Source organism: Rhinopithecus roxellana, chromosome 5, assembly GCF_007565055.1.
Source record: "Rhinopithecus roxellana isolate Shanxi Qingling chromosome 5, ASM756505v1, whole genome shotgun sequence".
In the NCBI taxonomy this organism is placed as follows: Eukaryota; Metazoa; Chordata; class Mammalia; order Primates; family Cercopithecidae; genus Rhinopithecus; species Rhinopithecus roxellana.
In genome coordinates, this window is record NC_044553.1 from 136,064,673 (window position 1) to 136,091,410 (window position 26,738).

General features: G+C 48.3%; 1 protein-coding gene across 3 annotated transcripts in view; it reads left to right on the plus strand.

The window, feature by feature from the left end:
- Positions 1-26,738, plus strand: part of ADCK1 (aarF domain containing kinase 1) — a 130,300-nt gene that overhangs the window by 102,342 nt on the left and 1,220 nt on the right. For all 3 annotated transcript variants that reach the window (XM_010382730.2, XM_030931535.1, XM_030931536.1), the window contains 4 exons: positions 2,388-2,504; positions 18,438-18,587; positions 19,799-19,996; positions 25,558-25,751. In XM_010382730.2, the coding sequence (XP_010381032.1) occupies positions 2,388-2,504; positions 18,438-18,587; positions 19,799-19,996; positions 25,558-25,751 (659 nt within the window). The remainder of the gene's footprint in view (positions 1-2,387; positions 2,505-18,437; positions 18,588-19,798; positions 19,997-25,557; positions 25,752-26,738) is intronic.

The following is a 26,738-nucleotide window of genomic DNA, read 5'->3' on the forward strand; positions in this document are numbered from 1 at the left end:
AGGCGTGAGCCACTGCGTCCAGCCCCTCGCTATTTTTTAAGCTGCCTCTGATGGGCCTGGCTAGAGATTTGACCTCTTGTCTCCAGAGCCTTAGGGGCCCACTGTCAAACATAGGTTTCCAAACAAACCCAAGGGAAGAATTTAGCCCGAAACTATGTACCATTCATTTGGAAGCCATGAACAAAAACAACAGGCAGGACATGGTGGCTCATGCCTGTAATCCCAGTACTTTGGGAGGCTGAGGCAGGAGGATCTCTTGAGTCCAGGAGTTCGAGGCTGCAGTGAGCTATGATGATGCCACAGCATTCCAGCCTGGGTGACAGAATGAGACCCTGTCTCTAAAAAAAGCCAACAAAGCAACAATAACAAACATGCACTCACTTTTTTAAAAAGAAACTTTTTGAAAAATGCCAAGCAAGTCTAAATTTTAAGTTCAATGTATCAGTTTTACAGATTTCTCTATTGGCCCAGATTTTCAAATGGCAGAAACCGCAGGCAGGCAGCAAACCAAAATAACACCTTGCTTTCTTTTGGAAACTTTGTTCCAACTAGAGCATTTCACTTGTATGTACAGCCTCCATTTATCCTCAGAGCTCCTTACTGGGATAGGGCAGAAACAATTCTGCTTTCCAGTGAGGAAGACTGGGATGTAAAGGAGTTAAGTGGCTAGTCTAAGACACAACACTATTAGCAGAATTAAGAACAGGAATTAAGGATTAATTAAGAATTAAGGACTGGTGACTTGAGGGCCACTATGTTATTGCTAGATGAATTTGGGTGGTCAAAGTAAAGGAAAATCTTACTCTCCAAAATGTTTGAAAAAGCTGCCCATGTTTCTTTATTTGTAAGAGGAAATAAACTCCTCACAATCTGGGGGGAACTTGGCATGCTGGAAGCCCAGTAACTCCTCCCTCCTGGCTGTGGGGGTACTGGTAGCTGTCCCTTGCTCACATGGCAGTCTGGTTGCATTCCAATCTTTTGCCCACTCCTGGAGAAATCTGTTCTCTTTTTGGCTTTTGAGTGTTGTGAGAGTCAGAGAGGGTTGGAGAATGCATGTTAGTAATGCATTTGTCTATAGGCAACTGAAAGCCTCATTTAGAATGCCTTAAACAAAAGAATTCGTTGTCTTCACATAGCAAGAAGGTTTGCAGTGGTTGCCTACTGATATATGGTTTTGGTGGTTTGACAGTATCAGAGCTGGCATCTCAGTTTCTTTATAATTTTTTTTATTTTTCCTCGTTGTTGCAAGATGGCTGGTACAAGTGCCATCTTGCAACTGCAAGATTGCAGCACCAACAATCACATTCACGTTCACTTTCAAGGCAGGACGAGAAATGGAAGAAGAGTAGCACTATGCAAATACCCCATTTTTTTTTATCAAGGAAATAAAAACCTTCCCAGAATCCCCTAGCAGGTTTCCGTTTATGTTCATAAGTCAGAACTGTATCACATGGCCATACCTACTATAAAGCAGGCAAGGAAAGTAGGTTTTTTTATTTGTTTGTTTGTTTGTTTTCAGCAGGATCTTGCTGTGTTGCCCAGGCTGGAGTGCAGTGGTGTGATGTATAAGGTCACAGCTCACTGTGACTTTGACAGTGATCCTCCCACCTCAGCCTCCCAAGCTGGGATCACAGACATGCACCACTATGCCTGGCTAATTTTTGTATTTATTGTAGAGACAGGGTTTCACCATGTTGCCCAGGCTGGCCTTGAACTTCTGAGCTCGAGCAATCCACCTGCCCCGGCCTCCCAAAGTGCTGAAATTATAGGTGTGAGCCACCCCACCTAGCCCCAGTATTTTGTTTTTTTCATCTCTAGGGAAGAGTAGGGTTGGGAATAGGTGTTGGGTTAATATCCAATGTTGTCTGCCCCAGGAAACATGTTTTCCTACAGGAAACAGGCATGGGAAACAAAATTTATCATCTGGTCAAAATTAAGTCATTTGCTTAATACACACAATGCACCCATTACCCAGGTGAAATACTGGAGGCAGAGGGAGGAGCCCGAAGTGGGCCTGGTGGTGGGATGGGGAGAGGAAATATCCTTAATAGCAATGCCCAGGTATGAGGCGTTCCATGTTCCAACATCTTCCTCCCAAGTCCCAATTTTAGTTTTGGCTCTTAACGGTGTTAGAAGGCACTGAGGAGAGTCGGCAAAGCCGGTCTCTAAAGGAGTGGGTGGAGGCCTGCTGAGCAGAGGTGGAGTAGCTGGCCTCCCTCTTGGCTTGGCTGTCCCATCCCCACTGTCAACACTGAGGTCCCTCCTGGGCCTCTTCTCCCTTGCTCTGGGAGGAGCCTCTGTTGTTGTCTGGCTCACTGTGCCACATTGTCGTTCTTGCCCGATTCCCAGCCTCCCCAGACCATCTGACCTGTCCCTTCCTATCCCAGGTCCCCCGAATCCACTGGGACCTGTCCACAGAGCGGGTCCTCCTGATGGAGTTTGTGGACGGCGGGCAGGTCAATGACAGAGACTACATGGAGAGAAACAAGATCGACGTCAATGAGGTGAGGTCAAGAGCTCAGGGCTGCTGTGCCAGGGAACGTGGGCTTGGTCGAGGCTGCCCAGGAAGTGCCTGTGTGTCCAGGTGAGGCCTCAGAGTCTGCCCTCCCTGTCTTTAATGGGGCCCATTGTCTGGAGAATTATAAACTTTGAGCAAGAAAGATTCTTTCAGGTGATTTAGGCCAACCCTGTGCACATGGCAGCCTGCAGGGGCATGCTGAGCCCCTTCTGCCATTACCTGCTTTTTGTTTGCACCATCTGAGGCCCACAAAGCTAAGCGGCCACAGAGAACAATGATGCAAAATCAGTGGGACTTAATCCTTCTGGCTCTGTGGGGCCTGTCCGTTGTCTCTTCCCTCTTCCTGCCCTCCCCTCTCCTTCCCACTTCCCAGATCTCAAGGGATCAGGCAAAAAGGGAACAGCAGCAGCCAACTGCATCAGCCTCCTAGAGCAGGAAAAAAGAGGTGGGCTTTGTGTGTCTCCCCTTTCCATCCCCCTTGTCCCAGGGAATACTGGCCAGTGGGTAGGACCTGTCCCCCAGTTTCTGCTTCTTGGTTGCCACAGGCTCCCACAGGAATGGGTGGAGTTGTACTTTTTCAATAACATTCATAATTTCATTTTTATGTTTTTGGAAACGGGGTCTTGCTCTGTTGCCCAGACTGGCATGCAGTGGCACAATCATAGCTCACTGTAATCTGGAGCTCCTGGGCTCAAGCAGTCCTCCCACTTTGGCCTCACAAAGTGCTGGCATTACAAGTGTGAGCCATGTGGCCAGGCTTGACATTGACCGTTTTAATAGTGTCTGCTGTATGCTAGGTATAGGGGCTCACAGGAGGACCAGACCTAGTCCCCAGAGCTTAGCATTAGAGTCAGACACACATCTGAATCCTTCCTGCTGTATCTCAGCCAGCGAGAGGGTGTGAGCACTCTCCCAGGGAGAGTGAGGAAGAGGCACTGAGGCCTGCCACAGGTTGGCGTCCCCAGCAGGATGAGTAGGAATTTTCCAGGTAGTGGCTTTGCAAGAAGGGGAAGGGAATGGGTAAAGTTTGGCAGGGCTGGGGCAGGGTTCCTTGGGGTGTGTGGGGAGGTAAGGTAATGGTCTGGGGTGTGACCTCGAGGCACTGTGGAGTTACTTCAGGGTTTTGAGGAGTGCAGAACTGCGCTCTGGGGTGGAAGGAAGGAAGGAAGGAAGGAAGGAAAGGGCCCACACTCGGTGGAGGTGAATGCTTTTTTGCTTTTTTTTTTTCTCTGAGACAGAGTTTTGCTTTTGTTGCCCGGGCTGGAGTGCAATGGCACAATCTCAGCTCACCGCAGCCTCTGCCTCCTGGGTTCAAGTGATTCTCCTGCCTCAGCCTCCCAAGTAGCTGGGATTACAGGCATGCGCTACCATGCCTGGCTAATTTTGTATTTTTAGTAGAGACAGGGTTTCTCTATATTGGTCAGGCTGGTCTCGAATTCCTGACCTCAGGTGATCCGCCTGCCTTGGTCTCCCAAAGTGCTGGGATTACAGGTGTGAGCCACCACGCCTGGCTGTGAGTGCTCTTTTCTATTCCACTCCCCATGTCCACAGGCAGTGCACAAAGATGAGTGTGAGCATATGGTCCCAGTGGGGAGAAAGCCATACCTTGGCTCAGCAGATGAGCCCAGGGGGATAGTAGGGGAGTGTGGTGGTCGCACAGGCCGCCTGGTGACCATGTGACTGCTGTTAATGGGGTCAGTACCTGCCTCCGAGAGGGGTCGTGAAGACTGTGAGTTAGGGTACAAACAGCGCTGAGCACAGTGCCTGGCGTGTGGCTAGCGTTCCAGAAGAGTAGCTGGGTGGTGCTTGTTGATTTCCTTATGTTATCTTTGGGCTCTGTTCTTTCTTTCTCCTTTCACCATTAGCGTTTATTGCATGCCTAACTCCCTGCCCTTTTCTCCATAATAAACTTATGAGGGTGGTCTCATTGTCTCTATTTTGCAGACAAAGAATCAGAGACTCAGAGAGAGAAGGTCACACGGCTTAGTAGAGGTGGGATTGAAACCCGGGTCTCCCTGATTTCACTCTTCCTGTTAGGCCACAAAGGAGGGGCCACATCAAAGTGCACAGAGCTGCTGCCAGGAGCTTGGCGGAAACGTTCGCTGTGGCTGGCTCAGGCCTTCTAGAAAGCTGCTGTCCCCTGACTTAGGGAACAGTGCTTCAGTAACCCATTCAAGGGCCTTGGGGTGTGTGTGGGATATAGACAGGCTACACTGAAACAGATACCACCCTGTTTTCCCCAGGGCAGCTTTGCTAATGCCTGAGCTTCCTATTGGGCTTTTCTGGAAGAGTTCTGCTGCTTGGAGGGAAAGGGATGAGAAAAATAATTCATCCTTCTATTTTACAGATGGGGTGAAAAGTTCTGAGAGAGAGCAAATATCTTTCCTGAGATCACTTGGCCAGTAACACAAGTAGGGGCTTCTGACTCTGCTGCCTTCACTGGTGGCTTCTAGGCTGGTACGTGGGAGGCGTTCAAGCAGAATACAAAGTCTTTGGTTCCAGTGGTGAAGGGATTGGATGGGATGGGAAGCCACCTCTGGCATTTCCTGAATGGCCTTAAAGGGAAATAGGGTCTGTCGCCTGCTGATCAGGAAATATCCCAGAGGCCTCACCCCTGCCAGGTTCCTGGCATTTACTTACTACCAGCTGTGGAGGCATTTTCATTCCAGCAGCACCCTCAAGTCCATTAATCTCTTTGGATCCAGTGAGCCCAGAGCTGTAATGGCATTTAATCAGAGGCAATGTTGATTTTCAAAACAAATGCAAACACAGAAAGGTGCGCTCTAGTGTGGTTGTTTGCTTATGGCTGAGCGCGGTGCCTGACCGGAGGGGGCAGCTAGGCTGGAGCTGGGCAGTAGGAGCTGGGCAGGGCGTGCCCTCTGAGGCCTGGTCTCATCTGCTCCTGGCTCCCCATTCTTTTGATACCTTGTAGATAAAGCCAGTGGTCTGTGCAGAGCAGATCCTTGGTAGACATCCTTACATCAGTGAATGGGTACATAAACCAGCCTCACACCCTAGATTGGCCCTTACCAGGCAGACCTAGGGGAGAGTGTCAGTTGTTTTCTTGTGGACATGCAGAATGGGACAAGCTGATATCAGAGTTATTTGGGGAAAAATAACCAGTAATAATTATAAGCAATTAATATGTGCCAGGCATATGACGCACATAATCTCTACTCATTACAGATCTCCATGCAGCATATGTTATTAACCCCATTTACAGATGAGAAAGCAAATGCTCAGAGAGGTTAAACAACTTGCCCCATATCACACAGCTAGCAGGAGTAGAACCAGAGTTTGAACTCAGGTCTGCATGACTCCAAAGTCCTTGCCCCTCTACCTTCTCCATTTCCCTGCCAGGGATCTATAGGTTGGTGCAAAGGTAATTGTGTGTTTTGTTTTTTATTTCGGGCCATTCGAAAACTGCAATTATTTTTGCACCAACCCAATACCTTGGGCTGCTGGAACCTGGAGCCACTTGGTAACTAACTACTCAGAGGAGCTGGAGCACCAACTGAGAAGCATTGCGCAGCACCAAGGCAGTGTCTGAATGTAACACCTCTCTCTCTTGCTTACATCAAGGATCACTTCATATAAACATTTTTCTGTTTTATCATACCTATCTGTAAGTAAGTGATTTTGTGAGGACTGTGTGAGTTAATGCACAAACAGTGCTTTGCACAGTGCCTGGCATGTGCTAAGTAAGTACCCCAAACTGATAGTGAGATGAATGTTGTTGTTGTCATTGGGCTGTTTTTTTCTCTTCTACCTCCCCAACTTTTTTTTTTTTTTTGTAACCATTGATGTTTACTGACTGCCTGGCTCTATGTGCCAGGAGCTGTCTGCATTATCAACTTATGAGGGAGGTCTTATTGTCTCAGATTTGCAGATGAAGAATCAGAGACTCAGAGAGGGAAGATAACTTACCTGAGGTCACAAATTTTAATTGTATACCTCAGTAAGTTTCCATCTGGATATAATATATAATGACTGTTCAGATAAAGTTACAAGTCATTTCTAGCCCCCTGGCAAGCTCCCTCATGTCCCTTCCAGTCAGTGCCCTCCCAGAGCTAATGCTCTTCTGAGTTCTGCCACCACAGATGACCTGCACCCATTATTGAACTTCACATAAATGGAATCATGCAGTTTTGGGATCTGACGTCTTCGTCATCAATGTGGGGCTCTTCTGGAATCTATTTTGTTTCATTGGTCTGTCCTTGTAATGCCACGCTATGTTAATTTCTTAATCTCCGGTCCCTGGCTTTTAGGCTTTGCATGACTTGGTAGCTCTTTGGCAATCTGAGATGATGTTAGTAAATACTTACTTCCGCAGAAACCCCCACAGTGGGCTATGGGCCACTACGGTGCTCTAAGTACTGTCACTTACCATCAATGGGGTTGGGAGTAGATTAGGGACAGGCCTTACTCTGAATAAATTAATCTATCATGTCTCTTACCAACCAACATCAAAGCCACGGCCTTGTGGAAGACTACGGGGGAGCGTGTGTGTGTGTTGAAACATTCCACAATCCTGAAAGTTTCAGATAGACTCCTGAGGTTCTAAAGTCTCCCTAGGACTGTGGTACTCAGCGAGCCAACCCTGGAGTAACTCCCTCCTGAGGGCAGCCCAGCTGTGAGCATTCCTTGGGGAGGGAGGTACAGGGCTAGATAGGATTGACAGGGGGCAAAAGTCTTACTCTAAATCCTAGGGTGTAGTGTGACTAGTGGCATCTTAGCTGCTATAAGCAGATGTCTATCCTGGAAGGTGGCTGTAGAAGGGACCCCTCTTGAGGTGGGTGGGGGTGGATCCAGACCCTCTCCAACCACTTGTTGTATCAGCCTCACTCCGCTTTGAAGAGGCCTCCTCACTCTACAGCATCCCAGTCCCACTCGGCCCAATAGACTTGGATAGGGAAACACCGGTTTAGCACGCAAGACGGGTAGGTTCAATCTGTCCTGCCGGTACCTTGCTGTATAACCTTAGGCAAATCACATCTGCTCTCTGGTCCTCAGTATGCTTATCGAAGGTGTTGGACTAGCTAGGCTCTAACTAGGAACGTTAATTCTTCAGCTTGGTGGGAGCTAAGACTTGTTCACCAACGATCTCTTTTAGAATCACTGTAGGGGAAAAAAAGAAATCACCAGGGGAGCTTATTTAACAATGCAGATTCCTGGACCCTACTACAAACTCACTAATCCAAATCTGGGGTGGAAAGGATTGTAGAAGTTTGCAAGAATCTGCATTTCAACAAACTGTCCAGGCGGTTCAGACACTCACTGAAGTTCAGGACTCCGCATACTCAAACATGAAGCCAGGGGCCCAGGCCTTGCCAGGAGTGCCATCTGCGCTCACCTTGCTGATCTGTACCTCCAGCCTGAGACAGCCCTGCCCAGGGGTGCCCACCTGCCAGCAAGCACAGGCCTCGGGAGCCAGCAGCCTGCAGGGGCCCTCATTTGTTTGTGTCTGTGAGCCCAGAAGCAGATACTACCAAGGGCCTGACCTGGTGATCATATTTGCCAGTCACTTTAAGAGCTGGCAACAATGACTGTCATTGATCTCATTAAAAGTAAAGGTCGTGCAGGAGTCCGCTTTCCCGGGCTGGATGGCGCCTCCCCGAGCCACAGAACCACTATTGATTGCCGGACCTTTATCGAAGGTTAATTGGATTTCAGTGAGTGTGTGTTTAAGATCCTGCCGAGGCTGAGGCTCAATTTAATTTTTGTGAAATTAGCCAAGAAAGAGGTGACAGAGACGGGAGTGTAGGGGCAGCAGGGACGGATGACTGGAGGTCTGGTGGGCAGACACTGCTGTCCGTGAAGATTGAGATGGGGTTTTAGAAGGGACACCAGCCTGGCTGTCCCAGAGACATGGGATCCAGGGGGCGAGAGTGCCAGAGCTCCTCAGTGGTCATTATGTGGATTGAGGTTCAGTCCGCCGTCCTCAGGGTAGTGCTTCTGGTGTGTGGTGCAGCCTTCAGAACCTGTCTGTTCCCAGAGCATCAGTCTCCATCTTCTGTCAGGGTTGGGTGGGGATCTGGGAGTTCAGCTGGTACTTTTAAAGTCTTTCAGTTAATCTTTCTTTTTCAGAACCCCCAAATCTCATTTTCAGAGGTGCCAGGGTCCCTCAGTTTCTGAGCCTGCTTGAGGCTCAGCAGTAATAATTATAAAGCTCTCCTATTGCCGGCTTAGGGGTCCATGTTTTCTAGCCTGCCGAGTCACTTCTCAGTAGCTCCCTGCAGCAAACACAATTTTGCTTATCTCACTTTGCCTTCTGTTGTTGCCTCTCTACTCTTTTCTTGTTGTGGTGGGATCTTTGCCTTCTTTTCTACTTTTAGAGTCACTTTTGTGGGGTTCGTGAAGGAGTGGAGTCAGTGGCCTGGGTTCCACTTGCTGTGCTTAGCAAGTGCTAAGCCATTGCTATGCTTCTTCTAGTAGTTCTTAATTCCATCCCGTGTCATTGCAGGAGCAGTGAAAGGGTCTCACATTTGCTTTTAGCAAATGTCTTATTGAGCAGCTACCATGTGCAAGCACTGAGTGCACTTGCTATAATAGAGGTGTGAGCAGAGCGTGGGAGAGGGTGGGGCTGGGCGAGGCTTCATAGAGCTTGGGTGCTGGGTGGGAAGAGCATAGGGTTTCAGAGTTAGGGCTCCTGAGATTGTGTATTGGCCTGTGCCCTTTGGGTAAGCGACATCCTCTGAGTGTGAGTTTTCTCATCTATGCAGTTGGAGAGATAACAACACTTACTGCATAGGGTCATTGTGTGAACTTTGCAAACTGAAGTTTTGTAAAAATAATGTGACTATTACTTATTCATGAGGTCATGATTCACAGAGGCATGTCTTCCTCCATAGAATCTTTGAGAATCCTCTTCGCTCCCCTTCCTGCCCGCTTACCTCTATTTTCTGAGTACAAAGACTTGGAGTTGGGTAATAGTCATCCATTAAGCATATGGTGAACCCCCTCCCCTCGCTCCCACTGTAAAAGCCACGCCGAAGTTTCTACCTTTCCCCTTTCACCACCTCCAGTTGAATAGGACATTTGCATTTTGGCTCAGTGTCATTTTTCCCCTGCTGGGCCTGCCTGGCTCTCCGGTAGAAGATGCCGAGACCAACACAGAACAGCTGCAGAGGCATGAAGACCTTCTACCAAAATCACCAAAAGAAAACATCTTCTTCCATCATCCATCCCTTCATAGCGTCTTGGACCAAATCTTTAAAAGAGCTCAGGGATATTAGAGGGGTCCAGGTGCATGAGATGAGTTCCTGGACATTTATTTCCTCAACAGCAAAGATGTCGAGAGTGGGTAACTGTGTTGCTGTGGAATTGGCCTTCCTGGATTCAGGTGTTGGCTCTGCTACTTATAAGCTGTGCCACCTTGGTGAAGCTACTCACCCTTTTGAAGCCTCAGTTTCCTTTTGTAAAGTGGGATACAAGCGAGTAACCCACTGGATCGTTTGATGGCTGAAACAGAACGCTTGGTATGGTGCCAGGCCCAGCATATGTGCTCATCACATGTTGAATTATGCTGAATTCCACCCCTTGGAATTTTGTGGTGTCCTGTGATGCTGGCAGTACATGATGTGCCAAAAGATGGGGGAAACATATACTGAAGAAACCGTTTCCCCATTTTTCATATTGACCCAGGTAAGGTAGAAAGATAGGAAAGTATTTCTTTGGACGGAGTTGTCCAAGGCCAGAGATGCCAGATGTCTCTGCTTTTCCTCCCTTTCTCTGTGTCTTCCCATAGCCAAAGGCCCTAGGACCCCTCCCACCTGCGCTGGTATCTGGGTAACTTTAATGAGTGTCTCTGGCCAGAGACTTGAGGAGGCTCTCTGGCCAGAGAGACTCATTAAATACCCCATGCCATGGCTCTCTGTGATGTTCCTTTTCAATCCTAACCTAGAGAAGCTTTCACTAGGTGCCTAGGAGCTCCAAAATTAGAGTAACTTCCCAGTTTCCTGTGATTTTACTCAGTGCCTCTTCTTTTTATTTATTTATTTTTTGATATAGGTTTTCACTCTCACCCAGGCTAGGGTGCAGTGACATGATCTCAGCTCACTGCAGCCTGAATCTCCCCAGGCTCAGGTGATCTTCCCACCCCAGCCTCTGGAGTAGCTGGGACTACAGGTGCATGCCACCATGCTTAGGTAATTTTTGTATTTCTTATAAAAACGGGGCTTCACTGTGTTTCCCAGGCTGGTCTCCACTCCTGGGCTCAAGCCATCTGACTGCCTCAGCCTCACAAAGCCCCTTTCTTTCTTCCTCACTATCTCTCCTGACATGTGTGGTCAAAGAGGTTCCCAGCACCTTTGCGTTCAGAGACTACACCTCAGTGTTTGTGAGTCCAAGATTGCCCCATCCGTGGACAAGTTTGGGCTCCATGCTGGGAAGCTGTTTTTAATCTGAGGCTTACAAATCCCAAAGGTGGTTCCTGGGGATAGGGTGGAGATTATGGTAAAATGCTCTAGGGCCAGCACCAGTGGCTCATACCTGTAATCCCAGTGCTTTGGACAGGGCTGAAGTGGGAGGATCAGTTGAAGCCAGGAGTTTGAGACCATCCCATCCTGGGCAACATAGTGAGACCTTGTCTCTACAAAAATATAAATTAACTGGGCATGGTGGCACATGCATATAATCCTGGTTATTCTGGAGGGTAAGGTGGGAGGATCATTTGAACCCAGGTGTTCGGGGCTGCAGTGAGCCATGATGGTGCCACTGCACTTGAGCCTGGGCTACAGAGTGAGGCCCTGTATTTTTTTTTTTAAAGCTCTAGGTCTGGTCTAGTCTTTCATGCTGTTATACCTCAGAAAGCCTGGGCAGAAACTGGAGGAAAGGCAGACAGAGTTTGAATGATTAACCTCCTTATAGTTAATATCCGGCTACTCATGTGATTATCAATATCCTGTAACACCAACCCCCTGTTTCCTTCAGGGATCTTGGCCTTTCTTTTAAGACGCCCCCCCAGGAACATAAATAGATTCTCTCTTGAGGGTGGGAATAAATTAATCCATGTAATTATAGAATAATTAAAGTACTTTTAGCCAATTCAAGTTTTGAGAAAAGTCCAAAAATAACTCATTGATTTAAATATTATTTACTAAATTAATTCTTTACTCAGTCTTTTTATAGATTCCTGGTTTTTCCCCCTCCCTGCTGTTAGAGAATAAAGGCATTGCATAATAACTGAAATCACTTATCGTCAATGGCACATTCTTTTTATGTGGAACAATTAAAAGATTTCTCATTGACTTTTTTTTTTCCTAAATGGCACTGTACTGTAGCTTTAGTTAACAGTGTGGTTTTGGTTAGCTGACAGTCTTGGATTTCCCACTGAGACTCTTTTTTTTCAAAATGAAACATTTTGGCAGCTTCTGGGGTTGGAGTGGGGTGGTGTTCAGACGTCTTTGGTGCAGTCTGTCTCCAGGGAGAGCTTCCCTGTGAGTGGAGAGACAGGATAACGGGGCGATTGAGGCCTGTTCTCTGGAGCCAGTGCTCCTAGGTTTAGACTAACTGCCAACCAAGTCACCAAACTTTCTATTTTGTGTCCTGATTCCTTCACCTGTTTACTGCAGAGGATGGCAGCGAGTGCTGAATCCGTTAGTGTGAAGTGCCTGGCATGGTGCCTGGTATAGTGTGTTAGCCATCATTATTTGTCATACTGGACCTCTGTCAACTTCAGTAGGGATGGCACCAGGTTCAAGAGGCCAAAGAAGAGATAGTGAATGGAACACAGATTTAAACAAATGGTTTATTTGGAGGAACTTACAAGACAGTTCAGTGGTGGCAGGCTGGACAGGAAAACCACCACCACTTGTAAAAAGCATGCCATTTATATAGTACGTTCACTGAGTACCCTGTCCTCAGCAACCTGCACCTAGCAACCCATATTTCTGAAGTTATGGCAGTTGTGTCTGCCATAAGTGTCTGCTTAAGTTATTACTGTCAGTTGTGTCTATCATGCACTATTCTAAAAAGAATATGCAGATGCCACCGTTCACAGGGCATGGGGCAGTGTTAGGGACACAATCATCTGTTCTTAAGCAAGACACATAATGTATTATAGAAGGGAGAGAGGGTCGTGTGCCCAGTAATGGCCTTAGGTTTCTCCTCAATGCCTCTGAGTAGGAGGGGGCTGGCTTCTCTCTTCTGGGAAACTCAGTTCCTAGAAAGACTAACACAACTCTAAGAGATGTTATCCAACACTTAGAAATGAGGCCAGGAGAGTGTGGTGTGGCAGTCTTGGGCATTGTTCAACCAGCTCCCTAGAGGACTTTTTTTAATATCTAGGGAAATGTACATTTGTTTGACTTTGCTATTGACAATTATTTAAAGGCACAGACTGGTCATACATCAACTTGAAAATCTTATCCAGTAGAGATGCAAATAATTTCTCTCTAGTATAAAAGATAACCCCAAAGGTTACAACTTTTTTTTAAATGCCTCGTAGAACAGTAACCTGTTTTTTAGCTAATCCAGAAACCTTAGTCTCTTATTCCTGTTTAAATGCCCATAAACACCTACTTTCTTTTTTTTTTTTTTTTTTTTTTTTGAGACGGAGTCTCGCTCTGCCGCCCAGGCTGGAGTGCTATGGCCGGATCTCAGCTCACTGCAAGCTCCGCCTCCCGGGTTCACGCCATTCTCCTGCCTCAGCCTCCCGAGTAGCTGGGACTACAGGCGCCCACCACCTCGCCCGGCTAATTTTTTTGTATGTTTTAGTAGAGACGGGGTTTCACCATGTTAGCCAGGATGGTCTCGATCTCCTGACCTCATGATCCGCCCGTCTCGGCCTCCCAAAGTGCTGGGATTACAGGCTTGAGCCACCGCGCCCGGCCTACACCTACTTTCAAAATTCTCTTTGAACCAGCCCTACCATCTTACTTGCCCCCTTACTTATTTATTTATTTTTGAGACGGAGTTTCACTCTTGTTGCCCAGGCTGGAGTGCAATGGTGTGATATTGGCTCACTGCAACCTCTGTCTCCTCAGTTCAAACAATTCTCCTCGGCCTCCCAAAATGCTGGGATTACAGGCATGAGCCACTGCACCAGGCCCCAGTGTGTAGTCTTTTATCCCTCACCTGCCTCCCACCCTTCTCCCCAAGTCCCCAAAGTTCATTGTATCATTCTTATGCCTTTGCGTCCTCATAGATTAGCTCTCACTTATAAGTGGAAACATACGATATTTGTTTTTCCAGTCCTGAGTTACTTCACTTAGAATAATGGTCTCCAATTCCATCTACGTTGCTGCAAATGCCATTGTTTCGTTCCTTTTTGTGGCTGAGTGGTATTCCATGGTGTATATACACCATGTTTTCTTTATCTACCTGTTGATGGGCATTTAGGCTGGTTCCATATTTTTGCAATTGTGAATTGTGCTGCTATAAACATGCGTGTATAAGTGTCTTTTTCATATAATGATTTCTTTTCCTCTGGATAGACACCCACTAGTGGGATTGCTGGATCAAATAGTAGTTCAATGTTTCATTCTTTAAGGAATCTCCACACTGTTTCCCATAGTTGTTGTGCTAGTTTACTTTCCCACCAGCAGTGTAAAAGTGTTCCCTTTTCACCACATCCACGCCAACATCTATTATTTTTGATGTTTTGATTATGGCCATTCTTGCAGGAGTAGGTGGTATCACATTGTGGTTTTGATTTGCATTTCCCTGATCATTGGTGATGTTGAGCATTTTTTTCATATGTTTCTTGGCCATTTGTGTATCTTCTTTTGAGAATTGTCTATTCATGTCCTTAGCCCACTTTTTGATGGGATTTTTTGTTCTTTTCTTGCTGATTTGTTTGAGTTCCTTGTAGATTCTGGGTATTAATCTTTTGTTCGATGCATAGCTGTGAATATTTTCTCCCACTCTATGGATTCCTTCCACTCTGTGGATTTTCTGTTTACCCTGCTGATTATTTCTTTTGCTGTGCAGAAGCTTTTTAGTTTAATTAAGTCCCGTCTACTTATCTTTGTTTTTGTTGTATTTGCTTTTGGGTTCTTGGTCATGAAATCTTTGCTTAAGCCAATGTCTAGAAGAGTTTTTCTGATGTTATCTTCTAGATTTTTTACGGTTTCAGGTCTTAAATTTAAGTCTTTGATCCATTTTGAGTTGATTTTTTATAAGGTGAGAAGTGAGAAACCAATTTCATTCTTCTACATGTGGCTAGCCAGTTACCCCAGCACCATTTGTTGAATAGGGTGTCCTTTCCCCACTTTGTTTTTGTTTGCTTTGTTGAAGATCAGTTGGCTGTAAGAATTTGGCTTTATTTCTTGGTTCTCTATTCTGTTCCATTGGTATACATCCTTATTTTATACCAGTACCATGCTGTTTTGCTAACTATGGCTCTGAAGTATAGTTTGAAGTTGGGTAATGTGATGCCTCCAGATTTGTTCTTTTTGCTTAGTCTTACTTTGGCTATGTGGACTTGCCCCCTTATGAATGAGTTAAAAAAATCTTTGACACGTGTTCATTCTGTATTTATTTAGTTTTATTTTTTATTTATGTATTTAGAGACAGGGTTTCACTCTACCTCCCAGGTTGGAGTACAGTGGTGCCGTCATAGCTCACTGCAGTGTTGAACTCCTGGGCTAAAGTGATCCTTCTGCCTTAGCCTCCCTAGTAGATAGCACCATATGCATGTTCCACCACACCTGGCTGAATTTTTAATTTTATGTAGAGATGAGGTCTTGCTGTGTTGCCCAGGCTGGTCTGAAACTCCTCTCTTCAAGCAATCATCCCTCCTGAGCCTCCCAAAGTGCTGGGATTATAGGTGTGGGCCACTGTGCCTGGCACACATTCTATATTTATATGAGCTGTACTTTAAACTTTGAAAATTAGGCTTTGAGGGTGATAGTGGGTATGTATTTTTTCTAAGTTAAAAATGATAAGCTACTGCATGAAAAACAAACTTTGGTGTGTTGTCTTATAGTGTGTAAAGTGCTTTCTCATATGTGATCCTATTTTGGCATTGAATCTTAAGGTTGCTCTGTGAGCAAGTAGAGCAGGTGGGGTTAGTCCCATGTAGTTGCTAAGGGAACTTGGAACCAGACTGAGAAGAGAGGTGCCTTATCCCCAGGTCTCCCATGCCCAGTGACAGAACCATCCCATTGGCAGGGTCTCTGTCTATGCTGGTGAAATCTGGTTAAAACCAACATTAGGAACAGCCCCAAATGGCAAGACACGATGAGCTGGAAGCAGGTGGATTGGAGATGTTGAGATGGGGTGGGCCACTCTGGTGACTCTTCTCATGTGGATATGAGCAGCAGTTGGTGGCCCCCAACCTCCCCAACCCCACCAGCAGCAGCTCACTTTTCAGGGGCAAGGGCTCCCCATCCTGAGCCCCCAGACCGCTAGGGGCCATCTTTCAGTACAGTTAATAGGGGGCCCGGAGCGATTAGCAATATTTCAGAAAGCTTAAGGGAGATCATACATCTCCCCATGACAGGTCTGCCCAGACTAAATGGAATGTCATTTCTCTCCTTTTTTGGCTGGAATTCTGTCAGCTCAGTCTGGCTGCACTGCTTATCTTGGGCTGATCAGGAGCCCTGATTGGACTTTATTTGCGTCCTTGACAAATAAAAATGAATGATTACTTAATAAATGCAATTGGTTTGGCAGATACAGCCTTTCAGAGCATGGCTCCATGAAGCTCCGAAGAGCCCCACAGAAGAGATTCTTGGTGACACTGAGACCAGCCCTGGCCGGGGGCCCCTCTCCAAGGAAACAGACAGTGGTGGCCCTGGGGCATCTGGCATGTCAGCCTGAGTCTGAGAACTTGACCTGGGGCAAAGTCCTGCTCCTGATGCCGACAGACACTGAGTACTGGGAAGTCTATTTCACCCCAGGAAAATGGCAGGAGCTGGAGGGCTGGTGTGGTAGCAGGCACAGTGTCTTACACGTCTTCACGTCTTAAAAATGTACAATGGAAGCTAGTCTGCTCACCTTCCAGGGGTGTTATGAGAAATCAGTAATGACAACCACAGGGTCACTTATGAGAGTCACCAGGGCACGGCACCGTGGCATTCTCATTTACCTTCACAGTGAGCCCGGAGAGTGAGACTATGATTATTTCCATGTTACTGAAGCTGAGGGCATAAGCAACTTGTTTAAGGTCACAAAGCTCAACTGAAAAGTGCAGAAGTGGATGCAAGCCACCGTAGAAGAGCAGTTACTAGAAGGCTGTGGGGTCAGCTGGTGTGAATCTTGGCTCAACCCTTTTCTAGCCATGAGTAAGTTAAACCTTGATGAATCAGTTTCTCATCTGCAAAATGAAGATCATAATTGTCCCTACCTTTGAGGGGCTAATAAGGATGTCAGCTGGTTGTTGCTAAAGTAGGGTCATCAAGAATGAAGCAATGGGCAAATTATAATTGATGGGGATTCAGAGGACATTAATGGGGTTAGAATAAGCATCGAGGCAGGAACAATAGCATCTTAGGAAAACAGAGATGAGGGTCTCACTTACGTTGAACGCAGAGTCATAGTCACGTGTTTGCCACTGTTATAAGCAAGTGGATACATAATAGAGCCAGTCTGTGGTCCATAAATTATACCTCAATAAAGCTGTTTAACAAAGCAGAGCAAGTGCCTGCTATCTTGGGAGTTTATGATAGTGGGATAGATGGTCATTAATCAAATAATCACACAAATATTGAGCTAGTGCCCTGAAAGAAAAGACCTTTGAGAATGTACAGCGAGAGAACCTCATCTTGCCTGGGACGTCAGGGAGGGCTTCCTCAGAGAGGCGATGCTGACCTGGGATGGGAAGGAAGAGAGGGGGTAAGTCAAGTGAAGGGGAGATGGCAGGAATGTTCCTGGCAGCAGGAATAGCATGTGCAAAGGCCCTGAGGCCAGAAAGCACAGGGATCGTTGGGAAAGAGAAAGAGTGAATGTGGCTGGAATGTCAGTATGGTGTGAGATGAGACCAGGCAGGAGGCAGGGCCTGGTCAGGTAGGACTTTGGAGCGTTTTTAAGATCCCAATCCTGTGTTCCCCACCCGTGGGCCCCAGCTCCTCTCCCCTCTGACCAGGTTAGGTTTGTTAATGACCATGGGGTCCAGCCGAGGCCAAGAGGGTTGCCTAGGGCAGCTTGTGTCCTGGGGTGTCAGCTTTCTGGGTCGAGCATCTCTTTGTCCCCTGGAAACCTGTCAGCAGACCCTCTGTGGGTCCAGGTCTGGCTTTATTCAGCAGCTGTTCCTTAGCTGGGAAGAGGCTTTTAGCTTTAATAAAAAAGGGACTAGAGATAAGAAGACTGCCTCATCAGGGAGAGCAGCAGTGACAGGATGATTTAAACGGCTTCTCTAGTGTCATTTCTTCTGTGCAGACATCATAAATCAGATTAGCACTGGGCTCTGGCAGGGAGGGGAGCAGGGAGAGGGGAGACGGGCCTGTGACTCTGGGTCCACCTGGCACAGGCCTGGAGCAGGTGGGGCAGCCCCAGAGGAGGCGGTGGGGTGACCTGCTCCTGATCCTCAGCCCCCTGCCCTGTTCTTTGGAGAAGGGGTGAGTGGAATGGCTCCCCCAGCCCAGCTTTTCAGCCCATTCTAAGCTTTGGGGGAAAAATGGAGAAGGACCGATAAAAGGGTATGGAGGAGAGAAATGGGGGACAAGTGGAAGGGCGGGTGCGGGAGGTGGAGAGTGTAGTTCTCCTACCTAATCATGTGTTCACATCACCTCGAACTTTAAAAAATACTGGTGCCTTGTACCACCCACATGGTTTCATGATTCTAAGGTGCAGCTAAAGGTAAGAAGTCTTAAACTCAAAAAGTATGTCATCTCAGGCCATCACTCCCACCACAACCGCTCCAACCCGCCGATTTTCTCTGGCCTCCCCTTAATGACCACATCGAGAGACCAGATAGAAGTCCCTGAGATAGATGTGAGTGGAGAGGAGCTCCCACCTGCCCCTGCTTCTCTTTCAGATCTCACGCCACCTGGGCAAGATGTATAGCGAGATGATCTTCGTCAATGGCTTCGTGCACTGCGATCCCCACCCCGGCAATGTACTGGTGCGGAAGCACCCTGGCACGGGAAAGGCGGAGATTGTCCTGTTGGACCATGGGCTTTACCAGGTAGAAGAGGCCTTTGTTACCCAGCCCCGGGGCCTCTGGGTTTAGAGTCTGCCGACCACTCTAATTAGCTGCAGAACTGGGAGGGAGATAGCAAGAGTAGCTGGAAGGGACCCTGCCCTCTCCCTTGGAGCTGTCATTTTGTGCAAGTCACTGTCACAGAGCTCTCAGAGCTTCAGCTTCCTCCTCATGAAGGTGAGGTTGACGGCACCCCCTTTACAGGCTGTTGTGAGGAGTAGATGGAAATAGGCTTGTATGTTAGATTGTACTTTCCCATGGAGCCCCAGGCCAGTAAGGATCCTCAGAAGTGAGCTGTCCTCTGCATGAGCTGGGACTTCACGGGGAAGGAGTAACTACATGTTCAGGCCTAGTGAGGACGTACTACCTAGTGGGAAAGGGGGCAGGCAGCCGATGGGGGCTGGAGGGCCTCAGACTGTGTCCTCAGGATACAGATCTGGTTCAAAGGAGCCATGAGCTCCTACTTGGAAGATGGGAAGTTCACTGCCATTCTGGGCCCCAGGGCCTGGCTTGGTCCCACGAGGCAGATGGCCCCGGGGAGGTTTTCCCCAGGGGATTCTGCCCCTTCTCTCAGGGACCTCATCCCACATCCCCAAATCTTGGCCTTTTCTGAAAGGCTTAATGAAGTAGAATGCATTAGTTTAGGGTAGGCTAGCTGTTTTCACATGTGGCCCCAAAATGAATGATGGCCCAGATACAACAGAAGCTTAATTGCTTGCTCACATGCCAGTCCTGGATGGGTGGAGAAGACTGCCAGGCTCTGACCCCCAAGCCTCACCAGAGGTGTTGGTGCTGGCAGCTGGCGGCGGGGTGAGGGCTTGGAGGAGCCGGCGGGGGAAAGTTTCTGTGGGCCAGGCCTGGAAGTGGAGCTTCTGCCACATTCCTTCAGTCGGGCTCATGCTGAGGACCACATCTAACTTTGAGGGAGGCTGAGAAAGTAGCCTGTACCTGGGAAGAGGAGGAGAATGTAGACTTGCGTGGGCAGTTAATAGTCACCGCCACTCAGGGTCAAGGCTTGCTAAAGAGTCGCTTTGAACTTAAACCTTCAGGGATGGCAGAGCTCTCGGGGAGAAGCAGATGCCGTGGGAAGGTGCAGTCCTCACCATCGTCTTTTATAATGGTTGGCATCAGCCAGGGACTTGGGCCTTCAGTGGGGAGACGAGGCTCAGGTCCCACCACTGCCGCCTCCACCCTAGGTGCTCACGGAAGAATTCCGCCTGAATTACTGCCACCTCTGGCAGTCTCTGATCTGGACTGACATGAAGAGAGTGAAGGAGTACAGCCAGCGCCTGGGAGCCGGGGATCTCTACCCCTTGTTTGCCTGCATGCTGACAGCGCGGTCATGGAACTCAGTCAACAGAGGCATCAGCCAAGCTCCCGTCACTGCCACTGAGGTAGGGGGCCCCTCCGGGCCCTGCCTCTTCCTAAATGCAGAAGGCAGGGCTAGAGGTGGCCTATGGACCCCTACCAAGTAGGGTCTGAGAGTCTAGGCTGGTGGGCTGTGTGTGGGGGGAGGGGAAGAATTGGGACTATATTGGATAAGAAGAGAAAGACAAGGAGAAATAGTTCCCTGGATGGAAGGAGGGAAAGGGGGTGATATCTCCCTAGCTCCCCTTCAAGCCTTATCAGTCTGGAGGAAACAGGGGCACATTAACCATAATAACTCAGACTTCTGTAGCTTTAGCTCTGACCCACTCACACTAGATTCCAGGCCTTCCCCAAGTTCTCCCACAGGACCTCTGGGAATCCTTAGGGACTAACTCTTAAATAAATCTGGCAGTACTTCCACTGTGTTCTGCCTGGCACTGTCTCCCATCACATGGCTCCTCTAAGACACCAAGCTGAGATAGCCCTTCATTACTCAGGTGGCGCTCAAGCAGGGGTGCTCATCTCATTGTCTACAGACTTTTTTTTTTTTGAGACGGAGTCTCGCTCTGTCACCCAGGCTGGAGTGCAGTGGCATGATATCAGCTCACTGCAACCTCTGCCTCCTGGGTTCAAGTGGTTCTCTTGTCTCAGCCTCCCAAGTAGCTGGCATGACAGGTGCATGTCACCATGCGTGGCTAATTTTTGTGTTTTTAGTAGAGACGGGGTTTCGCCATGTTGGCCAGGCTAAAGCAGCTTTTTTGTGCTCACTATTTGTAGCTCATTTCTCCATTTCACCTAGACAAGAGTCTCATGGAGTCTGGGCCAGGAGACATATTGGGAGCACCTCCACTGGGTACTCAGACCCACCTCTGCTTGCACAACAGAGGCTTATGGGGGTGAGCTCATTCCTCCTGGCTCAAGGTGGACTCTCTTCCAGGAGACTTTTCCAGCCTCCAGGAATTGGCTGCTGTCTTCACAGCCTATTAATTTGCCAGACCCACTTAGACTTGCCTGAATCCACGTGGGGGATGGCCTTGGGCTCCAGCTGAGGCCCCTGCTCACCACCAGGGACAGGGTTCTGCCTGTGCAGTCAGAAAGCCCTGGGCTCCAGTGCCTCTTATTCCTTACAGTGTGACCTTGGGTGGTCCTCATCACCTCTTTGAGCCTCAGGGTAAGCTGCTTACCCTGTAAGCTGCTTTGTGATAGGCAGCTTTGGGAAGGGCTAGATCCAGATTCTCAAATGATGTCATCAAAGAGGCCATCCGTCCCCATCTCTTGGCTCCACTTTCCTCCAAGTTGATATCCTTCTCCAGCAAGCTTGGTGGCAAAGATGGCCACCAACTGCTCTCGGCTTCTACAGCCTTGAAGTCCATCATCTCAAAGGAAGAGAGACAATTTTCCTCTTTTGTAAAATAGGGATGGTAAGGATAATTTCCACTTTATTGATAGTGCATGTAAAGTGCCTACCCACAGTTCCTGAAGTTTGTTCATTTGACAAACATTTGTTTTTGTTGGGCTGTGGGTACGAGCTGAGGATCCCATGATGAACAGGCAGACAGGCCTTCTGTGTAATTTACACTTTGGTTGAGGGAGACAGACAGTAAACAAGCAGACAAACAGGTGAATGGAATAATTGCAGGTTGTCAGTGCCCTGGACGAAACAAGTAGGGTGCTGTGAGGAAGGGGGCGGGGCAGCACTCAGAGAAGACCTGACTTGAGGAGGTGACATTTCAGCTGAGGCCCAAAGGACAGGAAAGGCACCAGTTCCAGGAGGAGCTTGAAGGACACATTCCAGGCACACTCAAGCCAAGGGGAAAGAAAGTGTTTGGTATGGCTCAGAGTGTGGTGAGGAGGATGGTGGGATGAGAAGTTGGAGGAGTCGTGGGCAGGAAGATCATTACGCAGGGTCTTAAAAGCCATGGGAAGATGTTCCAATTAATTTTCAGCACAAAACAAAGCCCTTGATAGGCTCTGAGCAGGAGCGGGAGAGGCCCAGAATTGTTCTTTTTAAGTATCTCTCTCGAGTGGGGTGAGATGAGTGGTGACGATCATTTAGGAGCCTGGGCCAGGACTCCAGGTTGAGAGATGACAGGGGCTCAGGCTACACTGGTGGCAACAGAGATGGAGAGAGGCAGTGGAGTCAAGGTGTGTTTTGGAAGTAAGATTGAGTTTCTGTAGGACTGGATGTGGAGAGGAGAGAAAGGGCAGGGCCAAGGCTGCATCATAGCTTTTTGGGATGAGTTTTATGGTGGGGGATGGTGCTACTTCCTGTCATAGGGAAGACTGGGAAGGACATATTTGGGGTGAGGTAGTCACGGTTCTCTTGAACAGGTAGAGATGTCATGGGCATCTGGAGTTCACAGAAGAGGTCTAGACTTAAAATACAAATGTAAGAGTCTTCAGGGTAAGGTGATATTTAAAACCTCAGGCCTGAATAAGGTCACATGGCATGTACTAGGTTCTCAGTATATATTTGTTTTTATTAACTAAGATAGAATTTCGTTTTTGCCTTCTTTTTTTCTTTTTTGAGACAGAGTCTCACTCTCTTGTCTAGGCTGGAGTGCAGTGGCGCAATCTTGGCTCACTGCAACCTCTGCCTCCCGAGTTCAAGCGATTCTCCTGCCTCAGCCTCCCAAGAAGCTGGGATTACAGGCATGTGCCACCACACCCGGCTAATTTTTATATATTTAGTAGAGACGGGGTTTTGCTATGTTGGCCAGGATGGTCTCGATCTCCTGACCTTGTGATCCACCCACCTCGGCCTCCCAAAGTGCTGGGATTACAGGCATGAGCCACCACACCCAGCCTGTTTTTGCATTCTTATTCATTGATAAAGACTCAGTTTAAATGCCAGTTCTTTGAAAAAGTCTTGTCTCTTCCAGAAAGTCTGTTCTTACCACCTTTGCCAAAAGTCACCCCTTAATACTTGTATTACTAACAAGGCAAGTACACCATGCCCCTTGTAGTTATTTGTCTGCACACCTTAACTCTCCAACTATGTGGTGAGCACTTGGAAGGCAAAGACCCCGTCTTGTACATCTTTTTGTAAGGTCCCTGCCATCCTGGGACTGGGTCTGGTAGAGAGACATTTGTGAACGTTCTGGAGATACTCCGTTTGCTCACTTTGGACAACCCAGGTAGATCATAAAGTTAGCTACTCCAGGTCAGCCTGGTCTCAGGGATCCACAGGCTCAGTCTTTCTGAGCCCTGCTGTCATTGAGGATTAGGGGAACCTCCAACACTATATGAGGGAGAATGTTTTCCCCAACTAACCATGGCTTAAACATAAGGAATTTGTTCTCTCTCCTACAAGAAGCCTGGAGATGGGTGGGTTAGCTCAGTGGATCAACAAATTCAGGTCCCCGGGCTAACTCGTGATTCTCTGGGCTTTCCATCACAATTCCAAGATGACTGTGATGGTTCCAAGCTTTACATCTTCATTCAGTGGTCGCTAGAGGCAAGAATAAGGTGCTAAGTCTCCTTATATAATTTAAGAGCAAGAAAACCTTTTCTAGAAGTGTCGGCCTCCCTCCAACAGCCTCCTCTTGTCTCATTGGCTGAAGCAGGTCACGTGTCCCTGCCTAAACCAGTCATGCGGCACCTGCCTAAACCAGTCATGCGGCAAGGGGATGAGAGCTCAGAGCCAGCCCTGGCTGAACTCAATCCCGATTCTCTGCTGGGGCCGGGGCGGGGGATGCTGCACCTCCTGACGGAGCATGACCCAAGGGATAAAGTGAACACATTTTTTTTTGAGACAGAGTCTCACTCTGTTGCCTAGGCTGGAGTGCAGTGGTGTGATCTCAGCTCACCACAACCTCTGCCTCCCAGGTTCAAATGGTTTTCCTGACTCAGCCTCCCGAGTAGCTGAGACTACAGGCGTGCGCCACCATGCCTGGCTGGCTTTTGTATTTTTAGTAGAGATGGGGTTTCACTTTGTTGGCCAGGCTGGTCTTGAACTCCTGACCTCGTGATCCACCAGCCTCAGCCTCCCAAAATGCTACGATTACAGGCGTAATCCTGGGTTCTTTTCATAAAGGAGATTGGGGTGAAGACTCAGGTAGATACCCAACAGTGTCTACTGCAGACACCCACCATCAGGATGTGTCTTAGCTGGAGACTCTGCTGCTCTGAGAACTGTCTCCTGGTAGTGGCCTGGGTGAGTGAAGGAGCTGAGAGGCTGTTACCAGGCCAGTCCTGACCGTGCTGAGAAGGAGGGTCCCTGCGGTAAGCAGGGGACTTGTAGCTGTGGCCGCAGGCACCTCTTGAAGTCTGGCTTTGTGTTGAGATGTGCCAGCCTGATAGCTCCTGCCTGAGAGGCATTTCAAGACATTTCAGGTTTTGCAGTGACTCTGTTCTCAGCAGCCCACACGTGCTCCTGAAAGCACTGAGAGCCCTGCTGCTTCAGAGAGGAGTGGGGTGGTAAAGCCTTTCGACAGCATGCCAGGTCTCCTCATTATGACTTGGCACTGATTGCTTCCTCAGACCTTATCTCTGGTAACCCTCCCAGTGCTGCAGGGAGGTGGGCACAGAGGGTATTGGCATTCCCAATGTTTGGGTGAGGACACTGAGTTGAAATAGATTAGAGGACTTACCCAGAGTCGTGGAGTCCTGCGGTGAGGTGAGAAGGTGTAGTATTGCCAGATGGTGAGGGCACAGGCTCGGGAGCTGGACTGCCTGGGTTCATGTCCCATCTCACCATTTACTCGTACTTAACTTCTCAATGCCTCTGTTTCCTCATCTTAAATGGGGATAATACGCTGATGGGGTTGTTGTGAGGATTAAATCAATTAATACATGCCGAAATTGTCAAAGTGCCTGGCTTCTTTAGTAAATGCTCAATATATGGTGCTTATCGTCACCATTGTCATCATATCTACGGAGACTGAAAAGGGGTCAGAACCACACTTATATTTAGGATTTGGCTGGGGGCAGTTATCTGCCTAGAGCTGTGAAGACTGTAGGGACAGGGATCGTGGGGAGGCCAGACCCCAAACTTAAAGACCAGATGGGTCAAGGGCTGTGGCGATGACCAGCATGAAGGACTAATCCTGGATCCTAAGCCAGGGCATCAGACCTTGGGCCACAGGTGGGATGAGACTGGCTCCCATGCAAGGACAGTGGTAAGCAGTGGAGTGTGAGCAGCAGCATGGTTGGCGGGGTGCAGGCTATGGGACAGGACTTTGGAGTTGGGTTGAAGTCAGGTCAGCCTGAGCTAGGCTTGGAGGGGTAGGAAATCAGACTCAGCTGGTACTGGCTTCTGGGGGTCCTTCCAGACCTGATCTAAAATTGGTGGCCAGTGAAAAAGCCTTGGAGAATAACCTGGTCTCTCTCAATGTATCCTGTGTCACATCCAACGCTTTCCTAGAAGTTTGGCTGAGATATCCCCTTCCAGGTTTGTCAGGCTATATAGCGCCTTGTGCTAGACTTGTCTATTGGGAGTGCTCCTAGCAGTGCCAAGACAGTGGTGCCTGAAGCTCCCCCCGGGACTCCTTTGCAGCCCTCTGGTCACAGCCTGCCAGACCCCTGCCACCCCTGGCCCCACTGCCCATACCAACCATCTGTTTCTCTCTCCCCATTGCTGCCTCAGGACTTAGAGATTCGCAACAATGCGGCCAACTACCTCCCCCAGATCAGCCAGCTCCTCAACCATGTGCCACGCCAGATGCTGCTCATCTTGAAGACCAATGACCTGCTGCGTGGCATCGAGGCCGCCCTGGGCACCCGTGCCAGTGCCAGCTCCTTTCTCAACATGTCACGTTGCTGCATCAGAGCGCTAGCTGAGTGAGTGTGGGCGCCTCCGTCTCCTCCCCTCCTAGCCCCTGGCCTGCCCCAGGGGTCCTGCTTTTGCTGCCACCTTTCCCCACCAGTCTACAGGGCCCTGCCTGAGCTTCCAAATCTCCAGATCTTCCTGCAGGAAAAGTTAAAGTTTGAAATGTTTTCTGAGAGTCTCAGCCCCATCCAAGTATCCCAAGTTTGAGGACAGGAAGCCCTGATGTGTATCTCTCCATTAATTGGTCCTGGAACTTGTCAACCAGGCCAGTGATCTTTGTCCTGTAGGTGAGACTGTGACTCAGGTTCTCTTGATCTCAGATCTATTTATTTATTTAATTTATTTATTTATTTTCTTTTTTGAGACAGAGTCTGATTCTGTCCCCTAGGCTGGAGTACAGTGGTGTGATCTCGACTCACTGCAACCTTCATCTCCCGAGTTCAAGCGATTCTCCTGCCTCAGTCTCCTGAGTAGTTAGAATTACAGGCTTCTACCACCATGCCCAGCTAATTTTTATATTTTAGTCGAGACGGAGTTTCACCATGTTGGCCAGGCTGGTTTCGAACTCCTGACCTCAAGTGATCCACCTGCCTTGGCCTCCCAAAGTCCTGGAATTACAGGCGTGAGCCACCATGTCTGGCTTCAGATCTTTTTAGATGCCTCAGCACCTTTGGACATTAATGAGGAAGAGAAGTGTGCTTCCTCAGGGAGCTGGTTCCAGAGGAAAGAGGGTTTCAGGCTCTATTACTGAGTGTGACGAATACGTTGGAAGCGCCACACTCTGGCTGATTGTTCTCAGTCAAGAGAGGAAGCTTAGATGATGCTCAATTCCCAGCCCTTCCATGCTAGGAATGGACTATTCTGGGAACCTGTATCATGTACCCACTATCTAATATTGAATTAGTTTACAGCATAATATACTGCACACTGAAAGGGCCAACTTTGATGTATTCTTCCTCTGAAGGTTCAGGAAAAGAAGTCTTGTATAGGTCATCATC